Source organism: Pan paniscus, chromosome 1, assembly GCF_029289425.2.
Source record: "Pan paniscus chromosome 1, NHGRI_mPanPan1-v2.0_pri, whole genome shotgun sequence".
In the NCBI taxonomy this organism is placed as follows: Eukaryota; Metazoa; Chordata; class Mammalia; order Primates; family Hominidae; genus Pan; species Pan paniscus.
The window spans coordinates 165,515,472-165,540,955 of record NC_073249.2 but is presented as its reverse complement, the minus strand read 5'-3'; the positions used below and the strand labels follow the sequence as shown (position 1 = coordinate 165,540,955).

The 25,484-nt window shown below is 39.6% G+C and overlaps 1 protein-coding gene across 2 annotated transcripts in view; it reads left to right on the top strand.

The window, feature by feature from the left end:
• Positions 1-25,484, top strand: part of NFIA (nuclear factor I A) — a 381,707-nt gene that overhangs the window by 237,404 nt on the left and 118,819 nt on the right. For both annotated transcript variants that reach the window (XM_034966293.3, XM_034966283.3), the window contains exon 4: positions 12,410-12,484. In XM_034966293.3, the coding sequence (XP_034822184.1) occupies positions 12,410-12,484 (75 nt within the window). The remainder of the gene's footprint in view (positions 1-12,409; positions 12,485-25,484) is intronic.

The window sequence follows — 25,484 nt, the reverse complement described above, 5'->3', positions numbered from 1 at the left end:
TTTTTTTTTTTCTAAACAAGAAAAATCCAGCCTAGAATTGCATTACATGACTTTAAAGTCTTAAAAGTGTTCCTCCATTGTGCTAACACGACATGGCCTGAACAGTCTAATTCATTCTGTTACATTTCACAAAGAATTTTCTGGTACTTCTAAAATACTTTGTGCTAGGCCAGCAAACTTCAAAGTATTGTGACCCACATGACTGTGGCCTGCCATAGTATCTGCAGAAGTGAATAATACAGGTTCCACAATTTAATAAACACGGTGAATTTTGGCATCGATAACTAATTACCGGGTAAATGAGCAAGAATTACACAAAAAATGACTTTTGAAAAGATGAAAGCTCTTTGCATTTTGTGGTTCTAAACATTAGCTAGTTTTATTTTATATTTGGAGACGTATATAGTAGTACATTTAATATTTGGAGTCTTAGAAAAGTAATTGTAAGGATTTTTAAAAAATATTATTGCTTCACTCCATCCAGGATTTTCTTTCCATGCTTGGTGAACCAAAATCAGTGTTGAGTATCTTAAAATTAGCACATGGCCCTTGGCTATCTACTTTCATTATCATTGCATGTGTCCTCAGGTGGTTTAGCAAGCAGGATTCTCTGTAAGTGGTCTGTCTCACAGCCCTGTGTATAAAACCTAAAAAGGAAGAAAAGGGAGATGGGCCATTATGATTTTTTGCTGTTTAACATCCATGAACCAGGGTAGCCCTCAGGTGATCCAGTTTTATGTCTGTTTCACTTAAGATAATCAGTTTCTGATGTATTCAGGGAATACATTTCCCTGTTTTTTCCCTAGTATATGTAAAAGTTCATAAGCAGAAACTAAAGCTATTACAAATAGCTTGATCCATTTGCAAATTACCAGTTGTTACTGTCCAAGTTTAGAGGAAATTTTGATGCAGAACATAAAAACAATAAGTTTGCTTTTTTAAAAACCTCTTTAATTCAAACCGGGTTAATTAAAAAATGTTATAGTGCATTAAAACCATAAAATTAATTTTAAAATATTAAGCTTATAAAATACTGATACTATGCTAATTACAGAAGACCTTAGCTTTTCTAATATGATGCAAAATTGTCTGTTTTTTAAAATGGTGCTAAAGTAAGTGTTTAAATTTTAAAAATAATCCCTAAAGATTATTTTTGTTTCTCTGTTCTTGTACAAGTCTAAATTTTCGGTTGAGTCCGCTTGCAAAACAACTGTTTCAGCTTTTAAGACTAATAAATGCATAATTCTAAATGTTTAGGGGAAATGGGGAAAATAATTTGTTGACATGACAAGAAAGAGAGAGAGAGAGAGAGAGAAAGGGAGGGAGGAAGGAAGGGAGGGAAGGAAGGAAGGAAGGAAGGATATTTAGCCTGAAAGAGAGAAAATTAGGTTGAGGAGATGTCTTCAGATATTTGAAGGATAGTAGAAATAAAGAGAGCCAACATTTGTTCTGCCTATACCAGAGGACAAAATCTAGGTAAATTACAAGTTATAGGAAGGTAGACATATTCAGGGAAATATGATTTTTTTAACCCCTCATTTTTTATTAATCACAATTTTTTTGTTGCAACATGATGATTATTACTCCACTACTAGATGAACTTTAAGGTCCCTTCCATATCCAGTTCATTGTGTGATGCCATGGATCTGATATTTGCAAAGATACAAATAGGTAAAAATCTTTTTTCACTTTTATTTTTAGACATTTTGATATCTAATAGACATAGTCCTTTAATTGCTCAATCACTTGGAACTTAAAACTCATAAACTTTCTTTCTATGAAGTCATTGGGCAATCACATTTAGTTTAATTAAATGCTACCCTTCCTTTATTAACTGCAGGAATTGGTGAAAAGATGTGACAAGGCCTTTGGATTAGACTGGGTAATTAAGTCTCTGATGCTAAAAATCATGGATTAAAATGGGATAAAATTCATTATATAAAGAGTGGTAAATATACCTGTGTTCTAATCCTAATTTTGCCACTATCTGTGTGATGTTAAGCAAGTCACTTAACTTCTCATGTCTAGTTTAAAAGCATTCCTATGCAGATTAATAATACATACTGTACTAGCAAAATATGTTTGTAGACTGGAATTGGCCTGAGGGCTGCTAAGTTGTGACACGTTAGATTCAAAAGGGATAAGTTAGTAGTTATGTGGGTTAGGGTAAGTGCTTAGCTACTATAACAAAGCAACCAATAAAACGCAAAAACATATAGTAGTTAATGTATATTGAAATCTATTTTTCTTTCTGTTAATATTCCCAGATGAGCAGCCTAAGTTGGCAGGATGGTTCTACTCCACAGTGTCATTCAGGGTCCCAGGTTCCTTCTGTCTTACTGCTCTGCTATTCCACGGGTGTGTGCCTGCATGGTAGAAAGTGTTCTCGCTCATAAAAAGGGGTAGAGACAATGTTCAGGGCAAGAATTTCCTTTCAGGTACGTGGGGGTAGAAGTTGATTGTATCACTTGCGTTCACTTTCTGGTTGTGGCCACTCCTAACTGTAAGGCAGTCTGGAAAGTGTGCTTTCTGGCTATCAACCACGTATATGTGTGACAAACAGCAGACTCATCACAGGAAGATATTGCAGTAGTCTTCATTAGTTTCTAATGTTCTCCTAGAAAGGTATTACAAAAACATGAATTTTATATAAATACATTACTGAAAATCTTAGTGTAAATATCTGCCTTGACTGGGGACATAAGCCCCCAAGAGTAAGGACCTTGTGTTATTACCTGTTGCATCCCAGGTCCTAGGATTGTGGTTGCCATGTAATAGACATTAAGTAAACATTTATTGAATGGAAGCAGTAAATTAAATATTGACTCTGTCTCTATGGCTATGGCAGAAATCATTGAGTGAGCAATGATGGCAAAAACAAACAAAAAAACACAGATTAGGTGTCTGTATTGAGTAACAGTAAATGAGCGGCACAGGGAAATTTGGAGCCACAAAAGAAGGCCAACAGTGTGTAAGTCCCATGACACATACTTCTCAAACCTCTTTTTGCCCCATTCTTCTTTTGGTCTAAGAGTACATTATTTCCATAATGGTGACAATTTCTTAATGTGTCATGATAAACCAAAATGACAATCATACCCATGTTACAAATGCATTTAAAGCAATCCGTGTATTCATCTGAGAATCTCAAAACACCTCATCCATATTATTAGCTGACAAACATTTCTGCATTTTGCAAATTCTCAGGCACAACTTTCTAGATATAGAAGTGTTTCAGCCTTACTGTCAGTCCAACACCATATGTCAACCTTTTAATGTTTACCATAAGCACACTACCAAGTGAATTTTTCTCCACTATCATAAAGGTTAATCTCACAAACAGAATATATATGTACTTTTATTGCTCCTGTGTTCTTTTTTAGATATCTGAATTTTTGCATTTCTTTAAACTATAAGGAATTATTCTAAAAATAAGCCGTATCTCAAATGTCACCAGTGAGTGGCAGAACAATTTAAATAGTCACTATACAGTCAGAAATCAGACCAGAAATTTAAAATTTGGCATTAATGGATCAGCAGAAACATCCCTGCACCTGACTCCTCAAAAGGAAAAACTGTTTTCCAAGATACTCTAAATTAAGAGTACAGAAGTAATATCACTGTAGGTGAGCTAACAAAAATTTACATCACGCTTTAGAGGACTACCAAATAACAGTATCATAAGTCACTCATCTGAATCACTAAATAAATATTTATTACACACCTAGAATAAAGGCTTATGCTGGGCCCTGTGGACAATGTGAGATAATGAGACCCAACCCTCCCCTCCCCGGTTTGTTGTAGGAGTGCAGAGATAATACATATAAACAAATAACTGTCCAGTCAGGTAGAAAGAGGCAAGTGCCGTAAGACAAGCAGAGAAGTTCTCCTTAATTGAATAGTGTCTCCTGAGCACACCTAAAATGTTCTGTGTTGGGGTGAGAGGGAAGATTAACGAGCCACATTCCCACAGGTGGCTCATAAGCCAGTGGGGAATTCACAGAAGGAGAAATTAAAATTCCAAGGAGGGAGTCTGGTTGATGAGGTAAACTTTTCTTCAGAAGGATGAGAATGTAGGTTCCCTGAGAGCAGTGTCCCCAGGGACTAGCACAGACCTGCACAGCACAGGCAGTCCAAAATCCTTCTGGAATATAAACAGCGTGAGAAGGAGGGAGCTTTTCCCGTCAAGTGGCCAAGGCACACCAGCATGGAGAAGCCTGGTAATCATTGGCCTGTCTTGTTATTAGGGATGGAACCCTATTTACCAAAGGAAGACTAGAATAGAGATGAGTTCTTTTTGATGAAATGACCGGGGTATTGCAGTTTGCCTACATCCCTTAACCAGACGAGATTTGATCATTTAGAGCTGACAGCCCCTAGATATTCCAGCAGAGAAAACAAAAATACCATCTTGGATATAAACTTTCCTTCTCAGATGCAAAATTAACTCTGTTTCTTGGACCTGAAAACTTTCTTTAGTGGTCAGCCTCCTGTGTGGTTTGTTCCCAGGTGTCTCTGGCCTTGACCTCTGAACAGCTCTTCAAGGTTACCTGTCTCTCTTCAAATCTTAACTTTGTTCCTCTCCTGCCTGCTAAAAGGCGGATAGATGTTCAGTTCCTCCATGAAATGAGATTTAGTTCCCATGTAATGGCATTTTCCATAATAACTGCTGATATCATCAAGGTAAAGAGAGCTGCTTCTCCTAACTACCCATGAAAGAATTTAGCTTTTTATATTTCTACCTCTCCCATATAGTTTAATCTCTCCCCACTGCGAGTATGACTGACTCCAAGGTATTGAAGTCTGTGCTCTAATTGGGAATTCAATGAACAAGACTTCAGTGAATGAACTTTTTTAGCCATATTATATAAAATGAAAAAGGATCTGCTCCTCATTTCAATCTCCTGTACAATTGCTCCTGAACAGTAGTACAGAATTGTAGAGATAGCACATTATGCAACCTGGCTTTTTATCTGAGACATACTTAATGAAAGCACATGTTTTGCACTTTTTTTCTGAGAGGCCCTATTCAAAATGTAAATCTTGGGACCTTTTGGGAGTGTTTAATCTGCTTTCCAACGGAGGATCTTTCAATACTAATAATATCTGAATTTGGAATCGCTTGAACTCACCTTTTTATTTTCTTTTCCACTTTTTTCTTACTTTGCAGTAAAGTGGAACAATCAGATTAGTGTCATTTCCCTGCAAGTCATTTTTAAGATTTGGTTTGTGTTCGTGAGAATGAAATATTAATTCACTCAGGTTTGCTTAGTAGTTGTGTTAGCAATATCACTTTTTCCATCATTTCTTAGGTTTCATTTCTCATTGCTGTCTTCTTACAAAGTTCATCAGTGGGTTTCCAAGCAATTGGTAAAGGAACAAGAGCAGTTTCATCACCATTTAAAGTTACATGGAGTGTTTACACAGACCTTTCCATGGGGACATATTATAAACATAATCTAGCCAAGGCTGTCTGATAATACTGTGTGAAGAGATGGTTACATCAAAACCTGCCAAAGAAGGCTAGGCGTGGTGGCTCACGCCTGTAATCCCAGCACTTTGGGAGGCCAAGGCAGGCGGATCATGAGGTCAGCAGATCGAGACCATCCTGGCTAACACGGTGAAACCCCATCTCTACTAAAAATACAAAAAATTAGCAGGGCGTGGTGGCAGACGCCTGTGGTTCCAGCTACTTGGGAGGCTGAGGCAGGAGAATGGCATGAAAGAGAATGGCATGAAACCCAGAGGCGGAGCTTGCAGTGAGCCGAGATGGCGCCGCTGCGCTCCAGCCTGGGAGACAGAGCTAGACTCTGTCTCAAAAAAAAAAAAAATCTGCCAAAGAATTATACTCTTTATTTTTCTGATTATAGTGCATTCACATATGTTTTACCTTCTAAGTTGCACACATTCCACTAAGGTAAGTCTTGGGAGGCAAGTTGCTGGTAGGGAAAAGGGATGAAATTGTTATTTTTGCAGTGACTTTCTCAGGATCACACAAGATCTTCTTTTAAGCTTGGGACTAGATCCTTTTTGGGTGGAGGGAGCTTTATGGCCATGATGGACAATGCTACTGCCCTTTAACTCTATTTTTACTTGAACTTTAAAAATATGAACCATAAAGGGAACAATAAGACAATCCCCAGGCAGTTATCATCAGAAACGCCTGAATCAATCTGACCAGAAGCTTCATTGCCTGTCCTGTCCTGATCCTGTTTAGTTTGGAGGGAATATGTGGATGGTTCATTTTCATAGTTTCCCAGTACAGACTGACTCAGTTTTAGTTTAAACTATATTGCTGGAAATGAGAGAAAGAGACAGAAATAAGAAGTTCTGCCAACGATTTTACCAAGAGGAAAAATGACATAGGTGAGCCCAGTTTGAGTTTCATTCACTCTGAGGCATCTCAGGAACACTGACCCCATCAGGCAGTGTGTCAAGACGTGGAGGGCCAGAGGCACAGAAGATACTTCCCCTCCTCAGAGGGCTTACAGTCTAATGTGAGAAAAAGACAAAGTTACAATCACGTACGGCAGGTCCCAGGTGAGAAATATAGAGTATAACTGGTCAGTATTGAGAAGGGAGAAAAAAAGTGTTCCCCAGTGGTGGGGGCAGCCAGGGAAGACTTTTGTGAGAGGTGACAACAAAGCTGAGTTCTAAAAGACACTTTAGGAGGTGGTTAAGCTAGGAGTAGGAAGAACAGATGTTTCAGGAAGAAGGAGCTGTATCAGGGGATGGCAGTGAAGCAGTGCAACGAGGAGCTTGCAGTTCACTTAGGTCAAGGGTAGGGCCAGAAGTGAGAGAGAATAAACAAGAGGCTATATCTAGGTCCCATGCCATGGGAAGGAGTTAGTACTGTACTCTGAACATTCTGTGGGGCTCTTGCAAGCATTCTTTCTTTTTAAAAGAAAAAAATATATATATATATGATATGTATATATCTACTTATATGATATGTATATATCTACTTATATATAAATATATATTTATTATATATTTTTTTCATTTTAATAGTTTCCCAGTGCAGATCAGCTCAGTTTTAGTTTAAACTATATTGCTGAAAATGAGACAGAGAGACAGAAATAAGAAGTTCTGTCAAAGTTTTACAGTATATATAAAAATATATATTTACATATATATATTTCATTTCAGTGACCTTTGGGGTAAAAGTGATTTTTGGGTACATGGATGAATTGTACAGTGGTGAAGTCTGAGATTTCAGTGCATCCCTCACCCAAGTAGTGTAACTTGTACCCAATATGTAGGCTTTTTTTAATCTGTCACTCCCTACACAGCCGCCCCCTCCTGAGTCTCTGCGGTCCATTATATCACTCTGTATACGTCTGCACACCCATAGCTTAACTTCCACTTGTAAGTGAGAACATGACGGTATTTAGTTTTCCATTCCTGAGTTACTTCACTTAGAATAATGGCCTCTGGCTCCATCCACGTTGCTGCAAAATACATTATTTTGTTCTTTTTTATGGCTGAGTAGTATTCCATGGTATATATATACCATATTTTCTTTATCCGCTCCTTGGCCAGTGGGCATTTAGGTTGGTTCCACATCTTTGCAAATGTGATTTGTGTGGCAGTAAACATACACATACAGTTGTCTTTTTGATATATTGACTTCTTTTCCTTTGAGTAGGTACCAAGTAGTGGGATTGCTGGATCAAGTGGTATATCTACTTTGAGTTCTTTAAGAAATCTCCATACTGTTGGACACAGAGATTGTACTTATTCTTACCAGCAGTATATAAGCATACCCTTTTCACCACATCCATGCCAATATCTATTTTTTTTTTTACTTTTTATTAATGGCCATTCTTGTAGAAGTAAGGTGGCATCTCATTATAGTTCTAATTTGCATTTCCCTGATGATTAGTGATGTTGGGCATTTTTTCATGTTTGTTGGCCATTTGTCTATCTTCTTTTGAAAAATGTCTGATCATATCATTTGCCTACTTTTTGATGGGATTATTTGTTTTTTTTTTTTCTTGTTGATTTATTTGAGTTCCTTGTCAATTCTGGATACTAGTTCTTTGTTGGATGCATATTTCTTGTAAACCTTGTGATAGGGCAGGGGGCTCAGAACACATTGGATTTGTCTCAGTTTCTCCAGCATCTTGCTCTTTCCTGCCTCAGGGCCTTTGCTCATGTTAATCCTCTGCCTGAAGAGCTCTTTCTTCTTTTCCTATTTGGCTCCTTCATATCTTTCAGATATCAGCTCTTAAACAAGACCTGCCCTGGCCACCCTTTCTAAAGCTTTTGATATTTTTCTCCTTCATATCATTTATTTTATATATATTTTTTTTCTTTTTTTTTTTTTTTTTTTGAGACGGAATTTCGCTCTTATTGCCCAAGCTGGAGTGCAATGGCACGATCTCGGCTCACCACAACCTACGCTTCCCCGTTCAAGTGATTCTCCTGCCTCAGCTCTCCCGAGTACCTGGGATTACAGGCAAGCGCCACCATGCCTGGCTAATTTTGTATTTTTAGTAGAGACAGGATTTCTCTGTGTTAGTCAGGCTGGTCTCTAACTCCCGACCTCAGGTGATTGCCTGCATCGGCCTCCCAAAGTGCTGGGATTACAGACATAAGCCACCGCGCCCGGCCTATAATTTTTTTTTTTTTTTTGAGACGGATCTTCCTCTGTCACCCAGGCTGGAGTGCAGTGGCGCAATCTCAGCTCACTGCAACCTTTGCCTCTTGGGTTCAAACGATTCTCCTGCCTCAGCTTCCTGAATAGCTGGGATTACAGGTACGTGTCACCACAGCTGGCTAATTTTTGTATTTTTAGTAGAGACAGGGTTTCACCATGTTGGCCAGGCTGGTCTTGAACTCCTGACCTCAAACGATCTGCCCGCCTCGGCCTTCCAAAGTGCTGGGATTACAGGCATGAGCCACCGCACCCAGCCTCCATTTATAATTTTTTTCTTTTTTTCTTTTTTTTTTTTTTTTTGAGATGGAGTCTCACTCTGTCGCCCAGGCTGGAGTGCAGTGGCGCGATCTTGGCTCGCTGCAACCTCCGCCTCCCAGGTTCAAGCTGTTCTCCTGCCTCAGCCTCCTGAGTAGCTGGGATTACAAGCGTGCACCACCATGCCTAGCTAATTTTTTGTATTTTTAGTAGAGACGGGTTTTACCGTATTAGCCAGGATGGTCTTGATTTCCTGACCTTGTGATCTGCCCACCTCAGCCTCCCAAAGTGCTGGGATTACAGGTGGGAGCCACTGCCCCCAGCCTGAGCCACCATACCTGGCCTATCATTTTTAAAGTTTTTTTTTTTTTTTTTTTTGAGACGGAGTCTTGCTCTGTCACCCAGGCTAGAATACAGTGGCATGATCTCGGCTCACTGCAACCTCTGCCTCCCGGGTTCGAGTGATTCTCCTGCCTCAGGCTCCTGAGTAGCTGGGATTACAGGCGCTCGCCACCATGCCCAACTAGTTTTTATATTTTCAGTAGAGACGGGTTTTACTATGTTGGCCAAGCTGGTCTTGAACTCCTGACCTTGTGATCTACCCAAAGTGCTGGGATTACAGGTGTGAGCCACAGTGCCCGGCCGTAATTTTTTTACATGTTTTTAGCTGTTTCTGTAAACTCCCTGAAGGTGGGAACTGTATCTTGTGCCCCTAGCATGATGCATGGCACATAGTAGGTACTCCGTAGACATTTATTGAATAAATGAATAACTCATCAGATTTGCATATCTGTCAGACAGTCCTGGCTAAAGGGTGGAGAGGGGATTGGAGAGCAAGCCAAGAGAGATGATAGAGAGCACAGTTAGGAGGCTTTCCCACCATGCTGGTGAAGTGGGAAGGTCCTGAGCCACAGTCGCAGGAGGGCGATGGATACATACATAGAGTCAGAAATCACAGAAGTGGTGGGGACTGGTTGGATGTGGGTGATTGTCAGAGGCAGGAGTCAGGGATGATGCCAAAAAACTAGATGAATGGCCGATGGTTCATTGAAATATGGAATTCAAAAGAGTAAGAACGTGTTTTGGGCGCAGTAGAAAATGGATTCGGCTTCGCGCATGTTGGTTCTAAGACTACCTGTGGGCTATCTGGATGGAATGCCCAACAAATACTTAGATTTATGGGTTTGGAACCCAGGAGATAGATCTCAGTAAATGATAAAGAGTTGAGAGTCATTGGCCTGTAGATTCATTCATCTACTCATTCAGTAAATATTCACTTAGTAACGTGCTTTGTCTCAGGCATTAAGTATACAGTGGTAAATTAAAACATTATTTTAGTTTTCACAAATATCACAGTCTAGACTGCTAGTTGATGACATGGAGGTAGATAAAATAACTTAGGAAATAGATACACCCCCCCCCACACACACACACACGCACACATCTGCACACACATACAGGGAGAGATGAGCACAGACCCTGGAGAACACCAACATTTAAGAGGTGGACACAAGAAAAGGGGGCAACCAGGAGAGGGTGGTAATTTGAATGAATGAACGCAAGGGTCTTCCCAATTCCCAAGTCCTTGCACCTAATTCATCCTAGCCTTTAAAATATATTGCTTGCTTTTTTGGTGGCAGGATTAAATTGCCTTGTGTTTACATTCACGCTATACAGAAATTCATGTTAGTTCATCCTTAAAATGAGGAATTTCAGAGATTGGAACTGAAACAAGTATCAGCCTGTAAGTCAAGTAAAGAAGGTAGGGATGAGCAAGAGCTGGAGATAAACCCAGATTTTCCTATTCATCTATGAATTTCCTTGTTATTGTTCTATGTGTTTTAAGTCAACCTTAATATATGTTGTGGTTAGACTTCCTTTGCTGTGATCTGTGGGATAAATATAATGTTGATGGTCTCCCTATAAGAAAGAGATGTTGTGGTCTGTTTTGCCAAGACCTCATTAGAGAATTTTATTTATTTATTAATTTTTTAACTTCTCAGTTCTCTTAATCTAAGAGACACCATCTTAGGTTCTTACCAAAGCCAGTTGAATAGCTGGGTGTGGGTGGTTTTGAGAGGTGAAATTTCTTGAGCACTTTGATGGTAAAATTTTGCCATTTTATTTCAAAAAGCAGTTTACAATTATTGTCTATCCTAAAACTTGGAACTGTTTCATCTCAAATACCATAGATTTTGTGTTTGATATAAAAGTTAACTGAAATTTAAAAAAATCTCAGTAGAAATTTCTTATGCAAAAATCCAGTGTAACCTAAAAAAGACAAGTAACTTGCAGGTCCATTTATACTCCTCCAAAACATGGCAACTTTTTGCATGTGTTTATGTGTATGACATTTAGTAAATTTATTGGTGGATATGCAGTGCCACAGGTAAATTTGCTTTCCCTCAGTGTTGTATGAAATCTAGCTTTTATCAATAACAAATTTTGTTTATGGATTGTTATATATTCAGATTGGTCTATTTTCTTTTATTGCATTTTCTCAAGGTATGTTTCTTATGTCAAAGAACAATTATTTCAAAAATCCCTTCGGCCAACAATTTTTTGACCCAGATTTTAAAGCAGGGAAAGACTTTTTGCTGCTGACCTTGGAGTGATCTCTCAACTAGAATCTACCTGTGTGAGAGTCATAGAATCAGAAAATTTTAGAGGCAGAGTGGGAAACTACATATCATAGATTATGTGTTCCTTGTCATTTATAAGTTCTATGTTTCTGAATGCATCATAAAATTAAATGAGTAGTTGGTGATCGACATAATACCAGGTGTCTTAAAGGGAATTAATTGCATCCAGCAAAAATGAAGCAGAAACAAAGTTCGAAGATTAATCACTTTTTGAACCATTGATTTATTATCTTTTCTCAAAAAAATCAACAGACACAAAAAAAAATTTGGGGTGTATAAATAATCTGAATTTTTATTTGTGCTCAAAAGAATTTGTTTTCCTGTTTTGTGAGTTGGGGCTTGCTTTTTCTATTTTGACTTTTAAAAAATTCACCCTGTGGTGCCTCTAGAAAAGAACACCTTTAAATCTTGTTTGAGTTAAATGAATAGATAACTAATTCCAATCAAATGTTTCTTTAGAGAATAATGTTTAAAAAACTATGATGGAATGCAGCTCTCCTAGTGATTCTTAGATATGCTGTTTTTATCCCAATTGTTAAGGTCTTAGAGGTCACCCAAGGTAACTATTTATTGTAAATTGTCTTTTGTTTCATATTTCCGGTTGAATTTTTTTTAACCATTTCAAAAATCAGCTAGTTGTTGTACCATAGCTTTGCACAACCTTGAAATTCAAACCAAAAATCTATCTGCTTAGCTAAATGACTGTGCCCTCCCACATAAACCCCAAGGAGAGCAGAGAATGAGATTAGGCACCACATGTGTTAATCATAATGAAACTAATATTTAAAGCTCTGTTGTCAAATGTCTTGTATTTATGACACTTTGTTTTCTTTTGTTTTTGTTTCCCCAGGACATTTGGGCTTCCAGGACAGTTTTGTCACATCAGGTGTTTTTAGTGTCACTGAGCTAGTAAGAGTGTCACAGAGTAAGTATAATTTTGCTTTGATTTGGTACAGATTTGCCTTGGTTTGTGCTTACTTTCTGCCTAGGACTCCTAGAGACCAAAAAAAGCTTTCAGAATCTCCTTTTCATTCACCCATTGGAAGAATTTTGACACACAGTTTGTTTGACAACCAAGAATTTAAATCAGGAAAAATTAAATATTATTTTGATGTGAGGCATAAAAGAAAGACCAAAATCCTGAGGGTCTCATATATTCTGAGGCTTCCCTGATTTCTAAGAAATTCTGCATTTTAAAAGAATTTGTTTTTGACCTTTACAAAATGCTAATGCCCTCAGTATGAGTGACACAGGCTGGGATGATCATTACCAGTTTGTCAGTAATCACTAACAGTGAATGAAGAGTACCTGTCACCATCTTGCTCCATTGATCAAAGGCCCATTCAATTGATTGTAGTTTTGTTATGACATAATCTAGCATGCATGCACACACACACACACACACACACACACAGTTGCCTTCCCTTAGGAATCTCTTTTTTCTTATTTAAAAGCACAAATACAATGATTATGATGTTCCAGGTCCCAGTAAGAAGAAGGAAAAATAAATACCAAATATTAAAATTTTATTTTGTTTTACTCCTCCAACTACTTCAAAATACCACTTGTAGGTAGGTAAAATTTACATGGTTAAAATTGGTTTTGAGCAGCATCAGCCCTTTGTGGAATGAGCTGGAGTAAAAAGAAACATTTTCATTTCAGGTTCATACCCCCCATTCACTGTGTTACAGGCTTGCAAGATTGACTGAGTAAGCCGGTCCATCTCAGGACATGACGTCAGGTCAAACAAGTCAAGCCATCCTGGTCCCAAAATCCTGGATTTTGTCTGTTCTTATTTCAGCCACTCATAGGCTAGGAGAGTCTTGAGAGCACAGAATGTGATATATAGTGTGGGAACAGGGGAGAATCTAATGACTACTGTTCATTTACTGTCTGCCAGGCACTGTTGTAGGCCTTAGTGTAAGGTACATAAGTTAATCCTTGCAATAAGCTTTTCAGACAAGAAATTACCCCATTTTTAAAGATGAGTTAAATTGAGGGTCTATATAAGTTATTTATCCAAAGTCAAACAGTGAGGCCAGGCACAGTGGCTCACGCTTGTAATCCCAGCACTTTGAGAGGCCGAGGCAGGTGGATCACTTGAGGTCAGGAGTTTGAGACCAGCCTGGCCAACATGGTGAAACCCCGTCTTGACTAAAAATACAAAAAGATTAGCTGGGCGTGGTGGTGCATGCCTATGGCCCCAGCTACTCAGGAGGCTGAGGCAGGACAATTGCTCGAACCCGGAGGGTGGAGGTTGCAGTGAGCTGAGATCACACCACTGCACTCCAGCCTGGGCGACAGAGTGAGACTCCGTCTCAAAAAACAAACCAACAAAAAATTCAAATAGCGGATAAATCGTTAAGCTAAGTCTCTATAATGCCAGTATCCGTACTCTTAGACTGGCCCAAAGGAACTTGAAGAGATCCATAGCATGAGACTAGACAGGGAAACAGTGGGAAGGTAACTGTCGGGGTTAGAATTGTGGGAGTCAAGGACTCCCAGGTTGATGCTGAGGTATTCCAGTGTAGAAGAGTTGGAAGCCTAAGAAATGAGACATTAGGAGCAGCAGGTCGTAACTTGGAAGAGAGAGTTGCTGCCATGGTATTGAAGCATACTTAAAGTACCAACCGGTTAAGTAGACACTACATTGCCTTGTTAAGCTGGAGAGGATATGCTGCCCTAGTTATAGCACAGCTGATTAGGCAGTTATTTGCCATAGACAAATAACAGTGCATCTGTATATATCTTTTTTTTTTAACTTCTTAGGACTTTTGAACACAATAAATATCTCACATTTTCTTGTAATTTTAATAATAACCGTAATATGGGGAGTATTTGTATATATATATATATCAGACTATACCAGTCATAGTAGCATTATAGGAAAATACATTCATTGAGCCCTCACTGGGATCTAAAACATAGCCTTAAAGAGTGAAATGAAAATCCTTTTAAGTGTAAGATTGGAGCACTAGCCATTTTATTCTGCCCTGGATGCTGCAATTCTTACATTTAGTCCTCATTACCATCAGCGTTCCTAGGCCTGGGGGTTGTATGAGAAGGCCCACACAGTACAGAATCACCCCCAGCCTCTCCTCCTCCTCCCACTCCCTGTCTTTCCTTTTAAGGTCTTATATCCCAAAGCTTATCAGTTCCAAGTTTGAGTAGAACTCTGGTCAGTCTAAGATAGCTTGGCTGCCAAATGAATTCTAAACCTGCCTTCAAGACTGCCAGAGATTATGGCTGAACAGGGATTGAGTTTGCAGAGGGACCTGGACTTGTTTCCTGTCCCTGCTTAGGGGGTTACTTAGCCAGTGCCTGGCATCATGAACATCCTTTGGCTCTCAAATGCTTTTTGATTCTGCACACTGCTGTGTAATCGCTCTGGGACTCACTCACACATGGCCTCGTGCTGACGGAAACTGTTTGGCAAGAGTGGGTCTGGGCTGTGTCAGCTCGATCATGGCTTCAGGCCAAACTAGTCGACTGTAGTCAGGAGACCCCTTTTTCTTAGAGATAATCTAGGTTTGTCGGGGTATATTTCACAAGATTACCTTGGCTGCCTGGGTAAGGATCCCCAGCTCAGGTTTCGTCACCTACGCACCCTCCTGAAAGGCTTAACACTAAAGCCGCATGCTGGAGTTGAAATCCCTCAGCATTGCCTTGCAAGGCTGCCCTCCTCCTTGTTCCCCCATGTGGGAAAAGAGAAGCACCCGTTTCAGAACTATGGTGGATGCTTTTTGCAGATGAGTGGACCTGGGGTGCATTCTGTATCCTCGAATAGAAATAAGCTAACTGGCCGGGCGCGGTGGCTCATGCCTGTAATCCCAGCACTTTGGGAGGCCAAGGCGGGTGGATCACCTGAGGTTGGGAGTTTGAGACCAGCCTGGCCAACATGGAGAAACCCCATCTCTACTAAAAATACAAAATTAGCCAGGTGTGGTGTCGGGTGCCTGTAATCCCTCCTACTCGGGAGGCTGAGGTAGGAGAATCGCTTGAACCCGGGAGACGGAGGTTGCAGTGAGCTGAGATCGTGCCATTGCACTCCAGGCTGGGTGACAAGGGCGAGACTCCATCTCAAAAAAAAAAAAAAAGAAATAAGCTAACTGGCACAAAAGGTGATTAAACACATGATGTTAGCCCTGTTAGGAGTGTGATGTCATATAATATAAAAAATTAGAGTAGCTAGCATTTACCAAGCATATACCATGTACCAGGCATTGTGCTGGGTACTTTGTAAGCATTATCTCATTCAATCCTCCCATGGTTGGTGTTACTGTCCCTTTTTATAGATGGAGTCTGTGATGCTCCAAGAGGTTAAGCAACTTGCTCTTTTTCCTTTATTCTACTCAGCTAGCTGACTGCCTACCTTTTCATCAAAACCTCTCCTATAATTGCATTATAGAACTAAATAGAATCCAAGGATTCTGTGCTTTTATTGAATAATCAGTTCTTGTTGATTTGATATACTTTTAGCTTATTAATTTGTGCATTAAAAAAGGTTAAAATTATTTTCATGTAAACCAAAGCAAGTAAGATACTTAATTAATTTTTTTTCCTGGATTTGTTTTTAGGTGTGAGTTTGTTTTTAATTAACAGACTTTATTCTTTCTTAGGGCAGTTTTTTAGGTTTACAGTTTTAGGTTAACAGAAAGTACAGAAGTCCCGTATACCCCTCCTCCAAAACAGTTTCCCCTATTGTTAACATCGTTTGTTAGTGTGGTACATTTGTTAAAATTCATGAGCCAGTATTGACGCATAATTAATAATTAAAGTCCACAGTTTACCTTAGGGTTCACTCTTGTACATTCTGTGGGTTTTGACAAATACATAGTGACAGGTAGCTACTATTATGGTATCATATGGAATAGTTTTACTGCCCTAAATATCTCCTGTTCTCCACCTATTCATTACCTCCCACTCCCCACCACTGATCTTTTTACTCTCTCCATAGTTATGCCTTTCACTTAGATGTTTTTAATGGTCTCAGTGTCCTACAATCTCTGACTATTTTGCAGATTTCTTCTTAACCTTCTGTTATCTATCCCAGCCCTATCCAGTCCCCTGCAATTATACCTAATTATGACTACTTACATGGGCTGAAAATTTCACAGTCATCATTAATGATGGCTTAGGTTGAGATTTTTCTCCCTTTCTGGATCTTTAGTATTCGATTTTTAAATTTGCTAATACAAATATTTACTTTCACTAGGTTTCCAGTTAGTTTTTGTTTTTCATTTTCTTCCTTTTAAATATAAGAGAGGAAGGAGGTGCTATTTCAGTATTTCCTCATGTGGATTCACTGAAATAACTATGTGCTAAGTGTGTTGTTTTTAATAGCGTTACTACCAAGGTGGCAATGGCAGAGAAACTCAGGAGAAAGCTGCTGGCTTAGCCTCACAAATTCAGAGGTGAGGGATTAGGCAACAAGGATGCTCGCCATTGAATTATACTGATCAGATATATGAACCTGTTGGAATCAGGGACTCCTGCTGGCCAACTGAAGCTGCAACCTTCCGTGAACTCGCCTTTCCTCCTTGCCTCCTGCCCACCACCTTTTAATTTTTTTTTTCATTATCATCTAAAGTCCATGAAAGGCAAGAATGGAAAGTTCTGCTTCCATGGCAAAGAAGATACTGTAGCATAAAAATCTATATTTGTTCTCTTGCTAGTTTTTCCCCCATGTGGTAGGACCATCTGAAAGTAGCTCAATTATTTATTGCCTTGTTCCAGGGGAGGAGGAAAATACAGACCACTAGATGCTGTGCCAGAGAGAGAGAGAGAAGTATTCTCTGCTTTGGGGAAGGGGGTTTTACAAGTGTTAACAATGTGGTTCAGAATCACTAAAGTTGTTTTAGCATAATACTATGAGGAAAGAGACAAGAACCATCTGTTGAAATGGCTCTTACATGATGCTGCATTTTCAAACAAAGCCTTCTCAAGGCATTTTTAGATTGGTCTCTTTCCCTTGAAGTTGCTACAAAGAGAGCCCACTCTACTAGCTGCTAAATGATGCTGCTTAGATAGCTCTCTCTGTCAGCACCCACTCTTTTGTTTATTTTGCGCTAGTGTTTTCCTCAAAGTATGAGTGCTAAGGCTGTCAAATATCACTCCTGGTATGAACCCAGAAAGTTCTCCTGAAAAATCCACTACTTCTGCCCATTTCCTTCCAAATTGCTGACTCTATTTTACTTGAAGTTGGTGGAGTGACTTCGAAACCCTAACTACTTCACTGGGAAAGAGGAAAACCGCAAATACACACAGGCCATTGTGACTCTGGCCTGGTGGGCTCTAATTTTCTAGCGGCGGTTTGTACACCCAAGCCGGCTGCAAGGGTTAAGTAAACTTCGTGGCTAAGGATGACTTCATGGCCCCGGAATTTTGAAAAGCCAGGATTCTCAGTACACTGTGGCCAGCCTTAGAGTCTTTGGGTGTGAAAACCACTCTCAGTTACCCAGACTGATTTTTGGTTCCTGTTGCAGTGCTGCAGAATCTATTAAAATCCGGCAGCTGAATTGTCCTGGCTCTGCCACAAAGCTCAGCTGCCGGGTCCACTACAGGATTCCTGAGTTGTTTGTCAATGGAGAGTGGGAGTGAATGGAACCAGGCATATGCCTCAGCCTGGCATGAGGTGGCACCCTAGTGGCTGTTTTCTGCCTTAGAAATGTGCGCTCTTTCTATATTTTCACACAGGAATTGTCATTAACATCCAAATTGCAGTTCATTTCTAAAGTTCTTTTTGAAGTCTCTGGGTCCTTGTTACGTTTTCAAGTACCCATATTCAGATGCTTAGATTTTCAGGCTAGTAATTTAGTAAGAACTATTGGCAATATTCTAACCTGACATGGTGGAACTTCTAAGACAGAATGAACTCGGCTACAAGGCACAACAAGAAAACGAAACTCTTGGGTAGGAACAAGCCCAAACTTGAAAATACAAAATGTTCTTGCACAGAAGGACTAATGAGGAAATGGGTGTAGGATAAGAAATTCCAGACGTCCAGTCATTTGGGGTGCCATTTAAACATTCGCAGTACTTTAGATCTTAATTAAAGTGGGATAGATTTAAAACTTTCTTTCTAAACTAGTGGCCCGTTGGTTTTCCTGTGTTTAAGTAACACGATAGCTGTGATCATTGCATGGAAATTAATTTTAAAAATAGCTTATATTCTTAAGCAAGATCTTCTTTCAAAAGAAACCATTTGGGCTCGAGCATTAAAGGAAGAAACAAAAAGAATATAATAAAAAATAGATTGCAGCCCCAGCATGAACAGTTGCCGTGACCTTGCCTTTTGTTTGCCATTACACAATTCAATGGCAGTCTACTCAAACTATGTGCTCGATCAATATCCTATTAAAGCAGCACAAAAAGTCTCCATAAACTTAGTGGTTAGCTATGTTTATAAATGGAACTCGGCATAATTAGATGGTCAATAGCAGGCTCTACTAGTAATTTTAAAATGAACGTCACACATTTTATATCTGTAGAAGTCAATGGCACCTCTTCTAGAGTGAAGGTAGAGTGTGGAGCAGACAAAAGAGTGGGTGGCCCTTTAAAAAAAATCATAATGTCTATTTCCAAATGTAGTTTTTAAAGAAAATCTAAGTTATGGAAGAGAAAATTCTGATTGGCCCCTATATATTTTTATTTTGCCTATCTGAACCACCTTCTTCTGAATATATTATGACTTTGCAAATGTTACATTTTCTAGTTTTAATCAACCCCTCATAGAGAGGTAAAATAATAAATATTGCCATACTCGTAGGAAGAAGAATAACAGTCTGGCTGGCTTAATTCAGCCAGCTTCCTCTACTATAATTCAATAAATTTTCAAAATAAATATTGAAATTGAATTAGTTCAGGAGGATGTTTTGTTGTATGATTTTTTCCTTTTAATTTTCTTGACATGTTTGGGGTGAATATTTGGGTAGTAAAGCTGGCAGCAGGTGCAATGGACTGGCAGTAATAGAAATTGTCGTCAAACTACGCTTTCTTCTGAATCCTAGCTCGCAGTATGGGTGGCCAAGCTTGATTTTTTCCTATCCTACCCTCCTCACCTAATGAAGCCATGTAAGGTGAGAGTATCCCCACCCTTAGACTGACTCTGTCCTCAGCTGACTCAGCCCTATGAATTAAAAGGTGCATATACCTTGTGTTCGATATGTGCCCTGGCAGTTGTCATGGACCACTGAGCTGTTGAAATTAGAACTATGGCAGGAATACGCTTATGACATTAGTGTATCCTTCAGTCACTGCTCTGCATGAAGGTCGAGTCCTTTCTCTTACATGCATACTCCTACAATCTTCCTGGTTAGAGCTGGCAGTGAGAGTTCTCATGGCAGAATTTGGGGCCCTTTTGATCTCTGTTCTCAGCTGAAGCTTCTGATAAATTTACCAGACTATGAATACTCTTATTATAAAGATTTGAACTGGGGAGAAGCACAACATACCCCTTGATGTACATATTAATGTGTTGTCATGGTCTCTATTCGTATGTTCATCTATTTCTAGGTCATTCATCAGTTATGCTTTCTATGTGTCAAGTATAAAACCTATATTCAAGACGGCAGCATGATATTGTAAAACAGTACAGGATATAGAGTTGGGGAATTGAGCTTTGCAACTTATCAACTCTATAGCTTTGGGCGATATTTAACCCCTCTTGGCTGTGTTTTCTTCTAGGTTACAATAATTTATTCATTGAGCAAATGTTTATGAAGTCCTAACTGTGTGCTGAGTCTAAGTCCAAGTACTGGAAATAGGAATACCTCTCAGGAGCGTAATGAGGGTTAACAGATAGTCTAGTGTCTGCCATATAGTAGATGCTCAACAATGATAACCACCACGATTATTGAACAGAGCCTCAGCCCCTGATCTTTCTTCACTGTGTGCTCAGAGCCAATCTTGGAGCTGACCACTATCAGTAAATTTCTTGAAAATGCATGTGTGTGTGCGTGTATAAATTAAGAAGGGCCAATTTTAGAATTCATGTTCTAACAACCAATTTATTAGAAGAGCCACTCTAGTGACCCTTACGGAGTTAGTAATTCCAGTAGAGTAAGAGCATGCCAATATTAGACCTCATTCCTCTGTTTTGAGCATTGTTTTTCCTCAAATTTTCAGAAGATTCTTTTTCCTCAAATTTTCAGCCAGAGCCTGTGTTTCTGCATTGTTCTAGAAATTGTTCTCCTAGGATATCTCGTGGATAGCAGAATGTTTTAAAATTCTCAATCTAACACTGACACATTAACAACTTTTTAAGTGGCAAACCACACCTGGGTTATCTGTACCAGCATTCTTTTTTTTTTTTTTTTTTTTTTTGAGATGGAGTCTCGCTCTGTCACCCAGGCTGGAGTGCAGTGGCGTGATCTCGGCTCACTGCAAGCTCCACCTTCCGGGTTCACACCATTCTCCTGCCTCCGCCTGCCGAGTAGCTGGGACTACAGGCGTCCACCACCGCGCCTGGCTAATTTTTTGTATTTTTAGTAGAGACGGGGTTTCACCGTGGTCTCGATCTCCTGACCTCGTGATCCGCCCGCCTCCGCCTCCCAAAGTGCTGGGATTACAGGCGTGAGCCACCGCGCCCGGCCTGTGTACCAGCATTCTTAAAAGTAGTACTTAGTTTTACAGTATTTTAAAATTTTGCTTTCACTCATATTATGAGCAAAAATTCCCTATGAATGGCAGAAGCATGCTACAGGTCATTACTGACAATGTGGTTTGTTTGGGTTTTCTTGAGACAGAGTCTCACTCTGTTGTCCAGGCTGGAGTGTGGTGATACAATCATGGCTCCCTGCAACCTCCACCTCCCAGGCCCCGGGGATCCTCCCACCTCAGCCTTCCCAGTAGCCGGGACCACAGGCACGCGTTGCCACATCCAACTAATGTTTGCATTTTTTGCAGAAGTAGGGTTTTGTCATGTTGCCCAGGCTCGTCTCGAACTCCTGGGCTCAAGAGATCTGCCTGCCTTGGCCTCCCAAAGTGCCTGGATTACAGGCATGAGCCAGTGTGCCCAGCTAATAATGTGCTTTTTAATAAACCTTTATTTATGCACTCAGAAGCCTCAACTTTTTAATGGTGGATATTCATATCCAGTAGTAACACTGAAAAACTAGAAGGGGTTTTTGTGACCTCCAAAGCTTGGGAGAAATCCTATATTACCCTGCAGTAGGGCCACACATATTATTGAGATTTGGCTGGAGTACATCATCATAGCTAACTCTTGCCGAGTAGAAGGGCTGTTGGTAGTGACCATCTTAGCATGTCTAGAATGGGGCTGGTGGAGTCCACATTCAGCAAAACCACACATAGGTCAAATACTGGAACTGAACTAATCCAGTGTGTGGTTAATATGAGTACATGTTAATACCCAGGATTTTTCACTAGGTGGAGGAGAAAAAAAATGAAAGTTATTGGTGGAAATATTGAAAACTATTTTTTTTTTTGTCAACAGCTGAATTAGTCAGTTGTTGGGATGGGACTCTGTTGATACAGTTTGGTTTCCTAATAGCTAATGGTCAAGTAGTCCCAGTGCACTATTGGTTGTGGGGCCTATGTTTAGCTTAGCCCTTCCCTGGTTTATAGATCACTGTGGCAAAAAGACCTCTTAGGCCATCAAATCCCATCCCTGTCAGAGAAGACTTAATCCCATGACTGAGGCTGTATCAGATACTAAACAGGTACCACATTTGACCTCAACCAAAAGCTAAGACATGATGATACTCTAAAATGCAGAAAATCAATTTCAGCCCCCAAAGCAGAAGGCACTAATGCAGATCAGTCAGCATTGCTAACCCCTCTGTGGACTGCTCTGTTAGACCAAGTGGCAGGGCCCTTCATCCAATGGAACTCTTGCTGACGCTTATAAAGTTTAAGACCTGCAAAAGCAGAGAGGCGAGAAGGAGAATGATGAGATAGAAGTTTTGCCACATAAGTGTAGGCGATAATCATTCTTCTATTTAAACGTGTTGAATTTATCTCCTTCATAACTGATGACAAAGGAAAGACAGCAGCACTATAAATGTGAATTTCACTCCTGTTTCTTTGAACAGATATCTAGGAAATATCTACATTCAAGCCCTTCTTCTGTCACTTACTTAGTTGCATGATCTTGACCATGTTACTTAACTCTCAGCGTAGTTTCTCATTTCTAAATGAGAATAATATAAATACATATTCCATAGGGATAATGCAAAGATTAAATGAGATAATTCAGGTAAAATACCTAGCACATTGCCTGGCATGTAATAAATGCTCAATAAATATTAGCTCTTAGCTATTTTTCATTAACAAGCTCGTGTAATTTTAGTTCAACTCAGTAAACATTTGGTGCATATGTAATATATGAAGCACCCTGCACTGTGTACTGAGGAGAATACAAAAATAAGTAGGAGACAGCTTTTCCTCTACAGAGTATATATTTAAGTTTCTTGAGATCTAAGACTGAGCTTATTTTATGGCAATAAAAAGCCTGAATACACTTAATTTACAAATTAAACTCACAGTAATTATCTGTCAAAGATAAACTATCTTCCTGATTTGGAGGGGGTGGGAAAATGTATCGGTTAATTTTTCCTATTTTAATGAAACAGAAACACTTTTTGAAAAATAAAAATTCCTCTATTCACCTCCCTTTTCTCCTTCTGCCACCATGTATATATTCCTTAACATGTGTCCACAAGACAGGGATGTGTGAAAATAGGGCTCTGTCTGTGTTAGCGGATGCCTTTCATGGGGTTAAAAAATATTCTACTGGCTTTTGGCACCTAATAGTACATTTCATAAAAAGCATTGCTTAAATCTTTTAATAGCAGGCAAGTTCATTTTCACATAGAGGGAAATCCTTGTTTTAGTTTGTTGCCTTTTTTTAATGTTCCTGTTTGGAAAACCATACTCTTAGCCTGCATTTGGTCAGACCTTTTAGAAAGGAAAAGTGGAAAACAGGAGATCAGCACAGGGTTTACAGACCAGAAATCTGCTTGGCAAAGGAGTTGCTGAAGACTGTGGCGTAGAAGCTGCAGAGAAAGTACCTTTATGATTGATTTCCATTCAAGTCAGACTGACTGCAGTGTGGTCATTTTTCTAACCCATAACTGCTCACACTGCAGCAGTCTGCTATCTGCAGGGTGTCTGAATTATAGCAGTCTATGTTCGTGTTACCTCTTACACAAATTACTTACACTGGTTTCTTTTTCCATGCAAATTCATCAGTTTTACAGCCTCTCGTAGCCACAGTCAGGAAACTCTGGCAGAGAGCACAAATTGATAAAATGAGTTAATTTTTACTATACTTATTTTTTTTCTTTCTAAAAGCCCTTTCTCATAGGCAGTGTTCAGGAAGCATATTACGGTAAAAGGGAGATAACAAAGGAGTTGAATTTTCTTGCCATAAATTACTTTCCAAGTTAATTCCCTTTAACGATGATTCCAGATTTGCTTGAGTTTTCATAGCATTGTGCATTTTACAACTGTGCCTTTGATAGAAAGAAGAACAAGTATTTTCCCATGTTCAGTCCCTTTGTGCCAGTGACATGAACTTTCTTACAAGATCTTTGCCACTGGAATGCAAAACAACACTAAATTGTGCTGGGTCCATAGAACTGTGTGCTGCTATTGGACTTTCCCCCCGCCCCCCCCCCCGGTCTTAAAGTACAAGTTCCCAAAGTCTCACTGAGTGTTTTAGATCATGTAATCAGAAGAAAAATATCTCTCCATTTTTTCATATTTGTAAGTTGGAAATTGAGTTGGGTTACTTATTGCCATTCTTTCATATTCCTCGGTGGCCATACAGATTTGAAGAAGGGACAATAATGGTCAGTCTCTGAAATGTAAGCCCCACAAGGGCAGGGGTTTTCTATATCTTGTCCATTGATGTTTCTCAACATCTGGAATGATGCCTGGCTCACTAAAAGTGCTCCATAAATATTGTTGAATTCCATTGAATACAGCCTCTCTGAGGATATGTACTATTAACCATAGGCTGGACAAACTAGTCATTTCATTAATGCTCCCTGCTGACTTCCGTTGAACAAGTTGGAAACTTAGCACACTGTAATCTCTCAGGCAGAGTAGCTCAAAAATTTGTATAGAAATTTTTTCCATCATCCTCTCTTTCCAACAATGCAAGCCTGAGCAGCTTGTCTCTGGTGGATGGCAGAAGTTCAATAACCACAACCTTATCCAACTACTAATGTGTACAGAAGAGCAGGTCATTAAGAGGGTTGGCTACTAAAATAACCCCTTTCTTCCAGTAGCCTACATTACTATAATGATTCCTTAATAGCAAACCATTTATTAAGAAATGACACAAAGACTACATTCTACTTATGACAGGAAAGAGGCAGGGGTAGAGGATGAATGACTTGGAAGTAATATTTGAAGAGACAATTTCCAAAAGTTAACCTTTTGAGAAAAACTCCTCGATAGAGCAAAATACTTCAGATTCGTTAATTACAATACTACTTAAGAAAATTGAGGAGCCTTCCACACAATTTATATGTATTTATAGAATTCTGAGTTTCATTTGGTATTGTTTAAAGTTTAGAGGGGGCAAATAGGGAGGGTAATTATTCACTCTTCTTAATTCAAAGCATATTTATTGATGATCAACTGTGTACACAAAACTGGTCAAAGGGAGCTCTAGGACCTGTAGGATTAAAGTCATGTGTATTACCTCTGACTTCATGACCTGGAAGAGTTATTTAACCTCTTTGTGCCTCAGTTCCTTCCTGGTGGTATGGTGAGGATCAGGATTCCCCAGTGCTCGGGCTGCAGACTAGTACCAGTCAGTGGCCTGTTAGGAACCGGACTGCACAGCAGGAGGGGAGTGGCGGGTGAGTGAGCATTGCTCCCTGAACTCTGCCTCCTGTCAGATCAGTGGTAGCATTAGATTCTCCTAGGAACGCAAACCCTATTGTGAACTG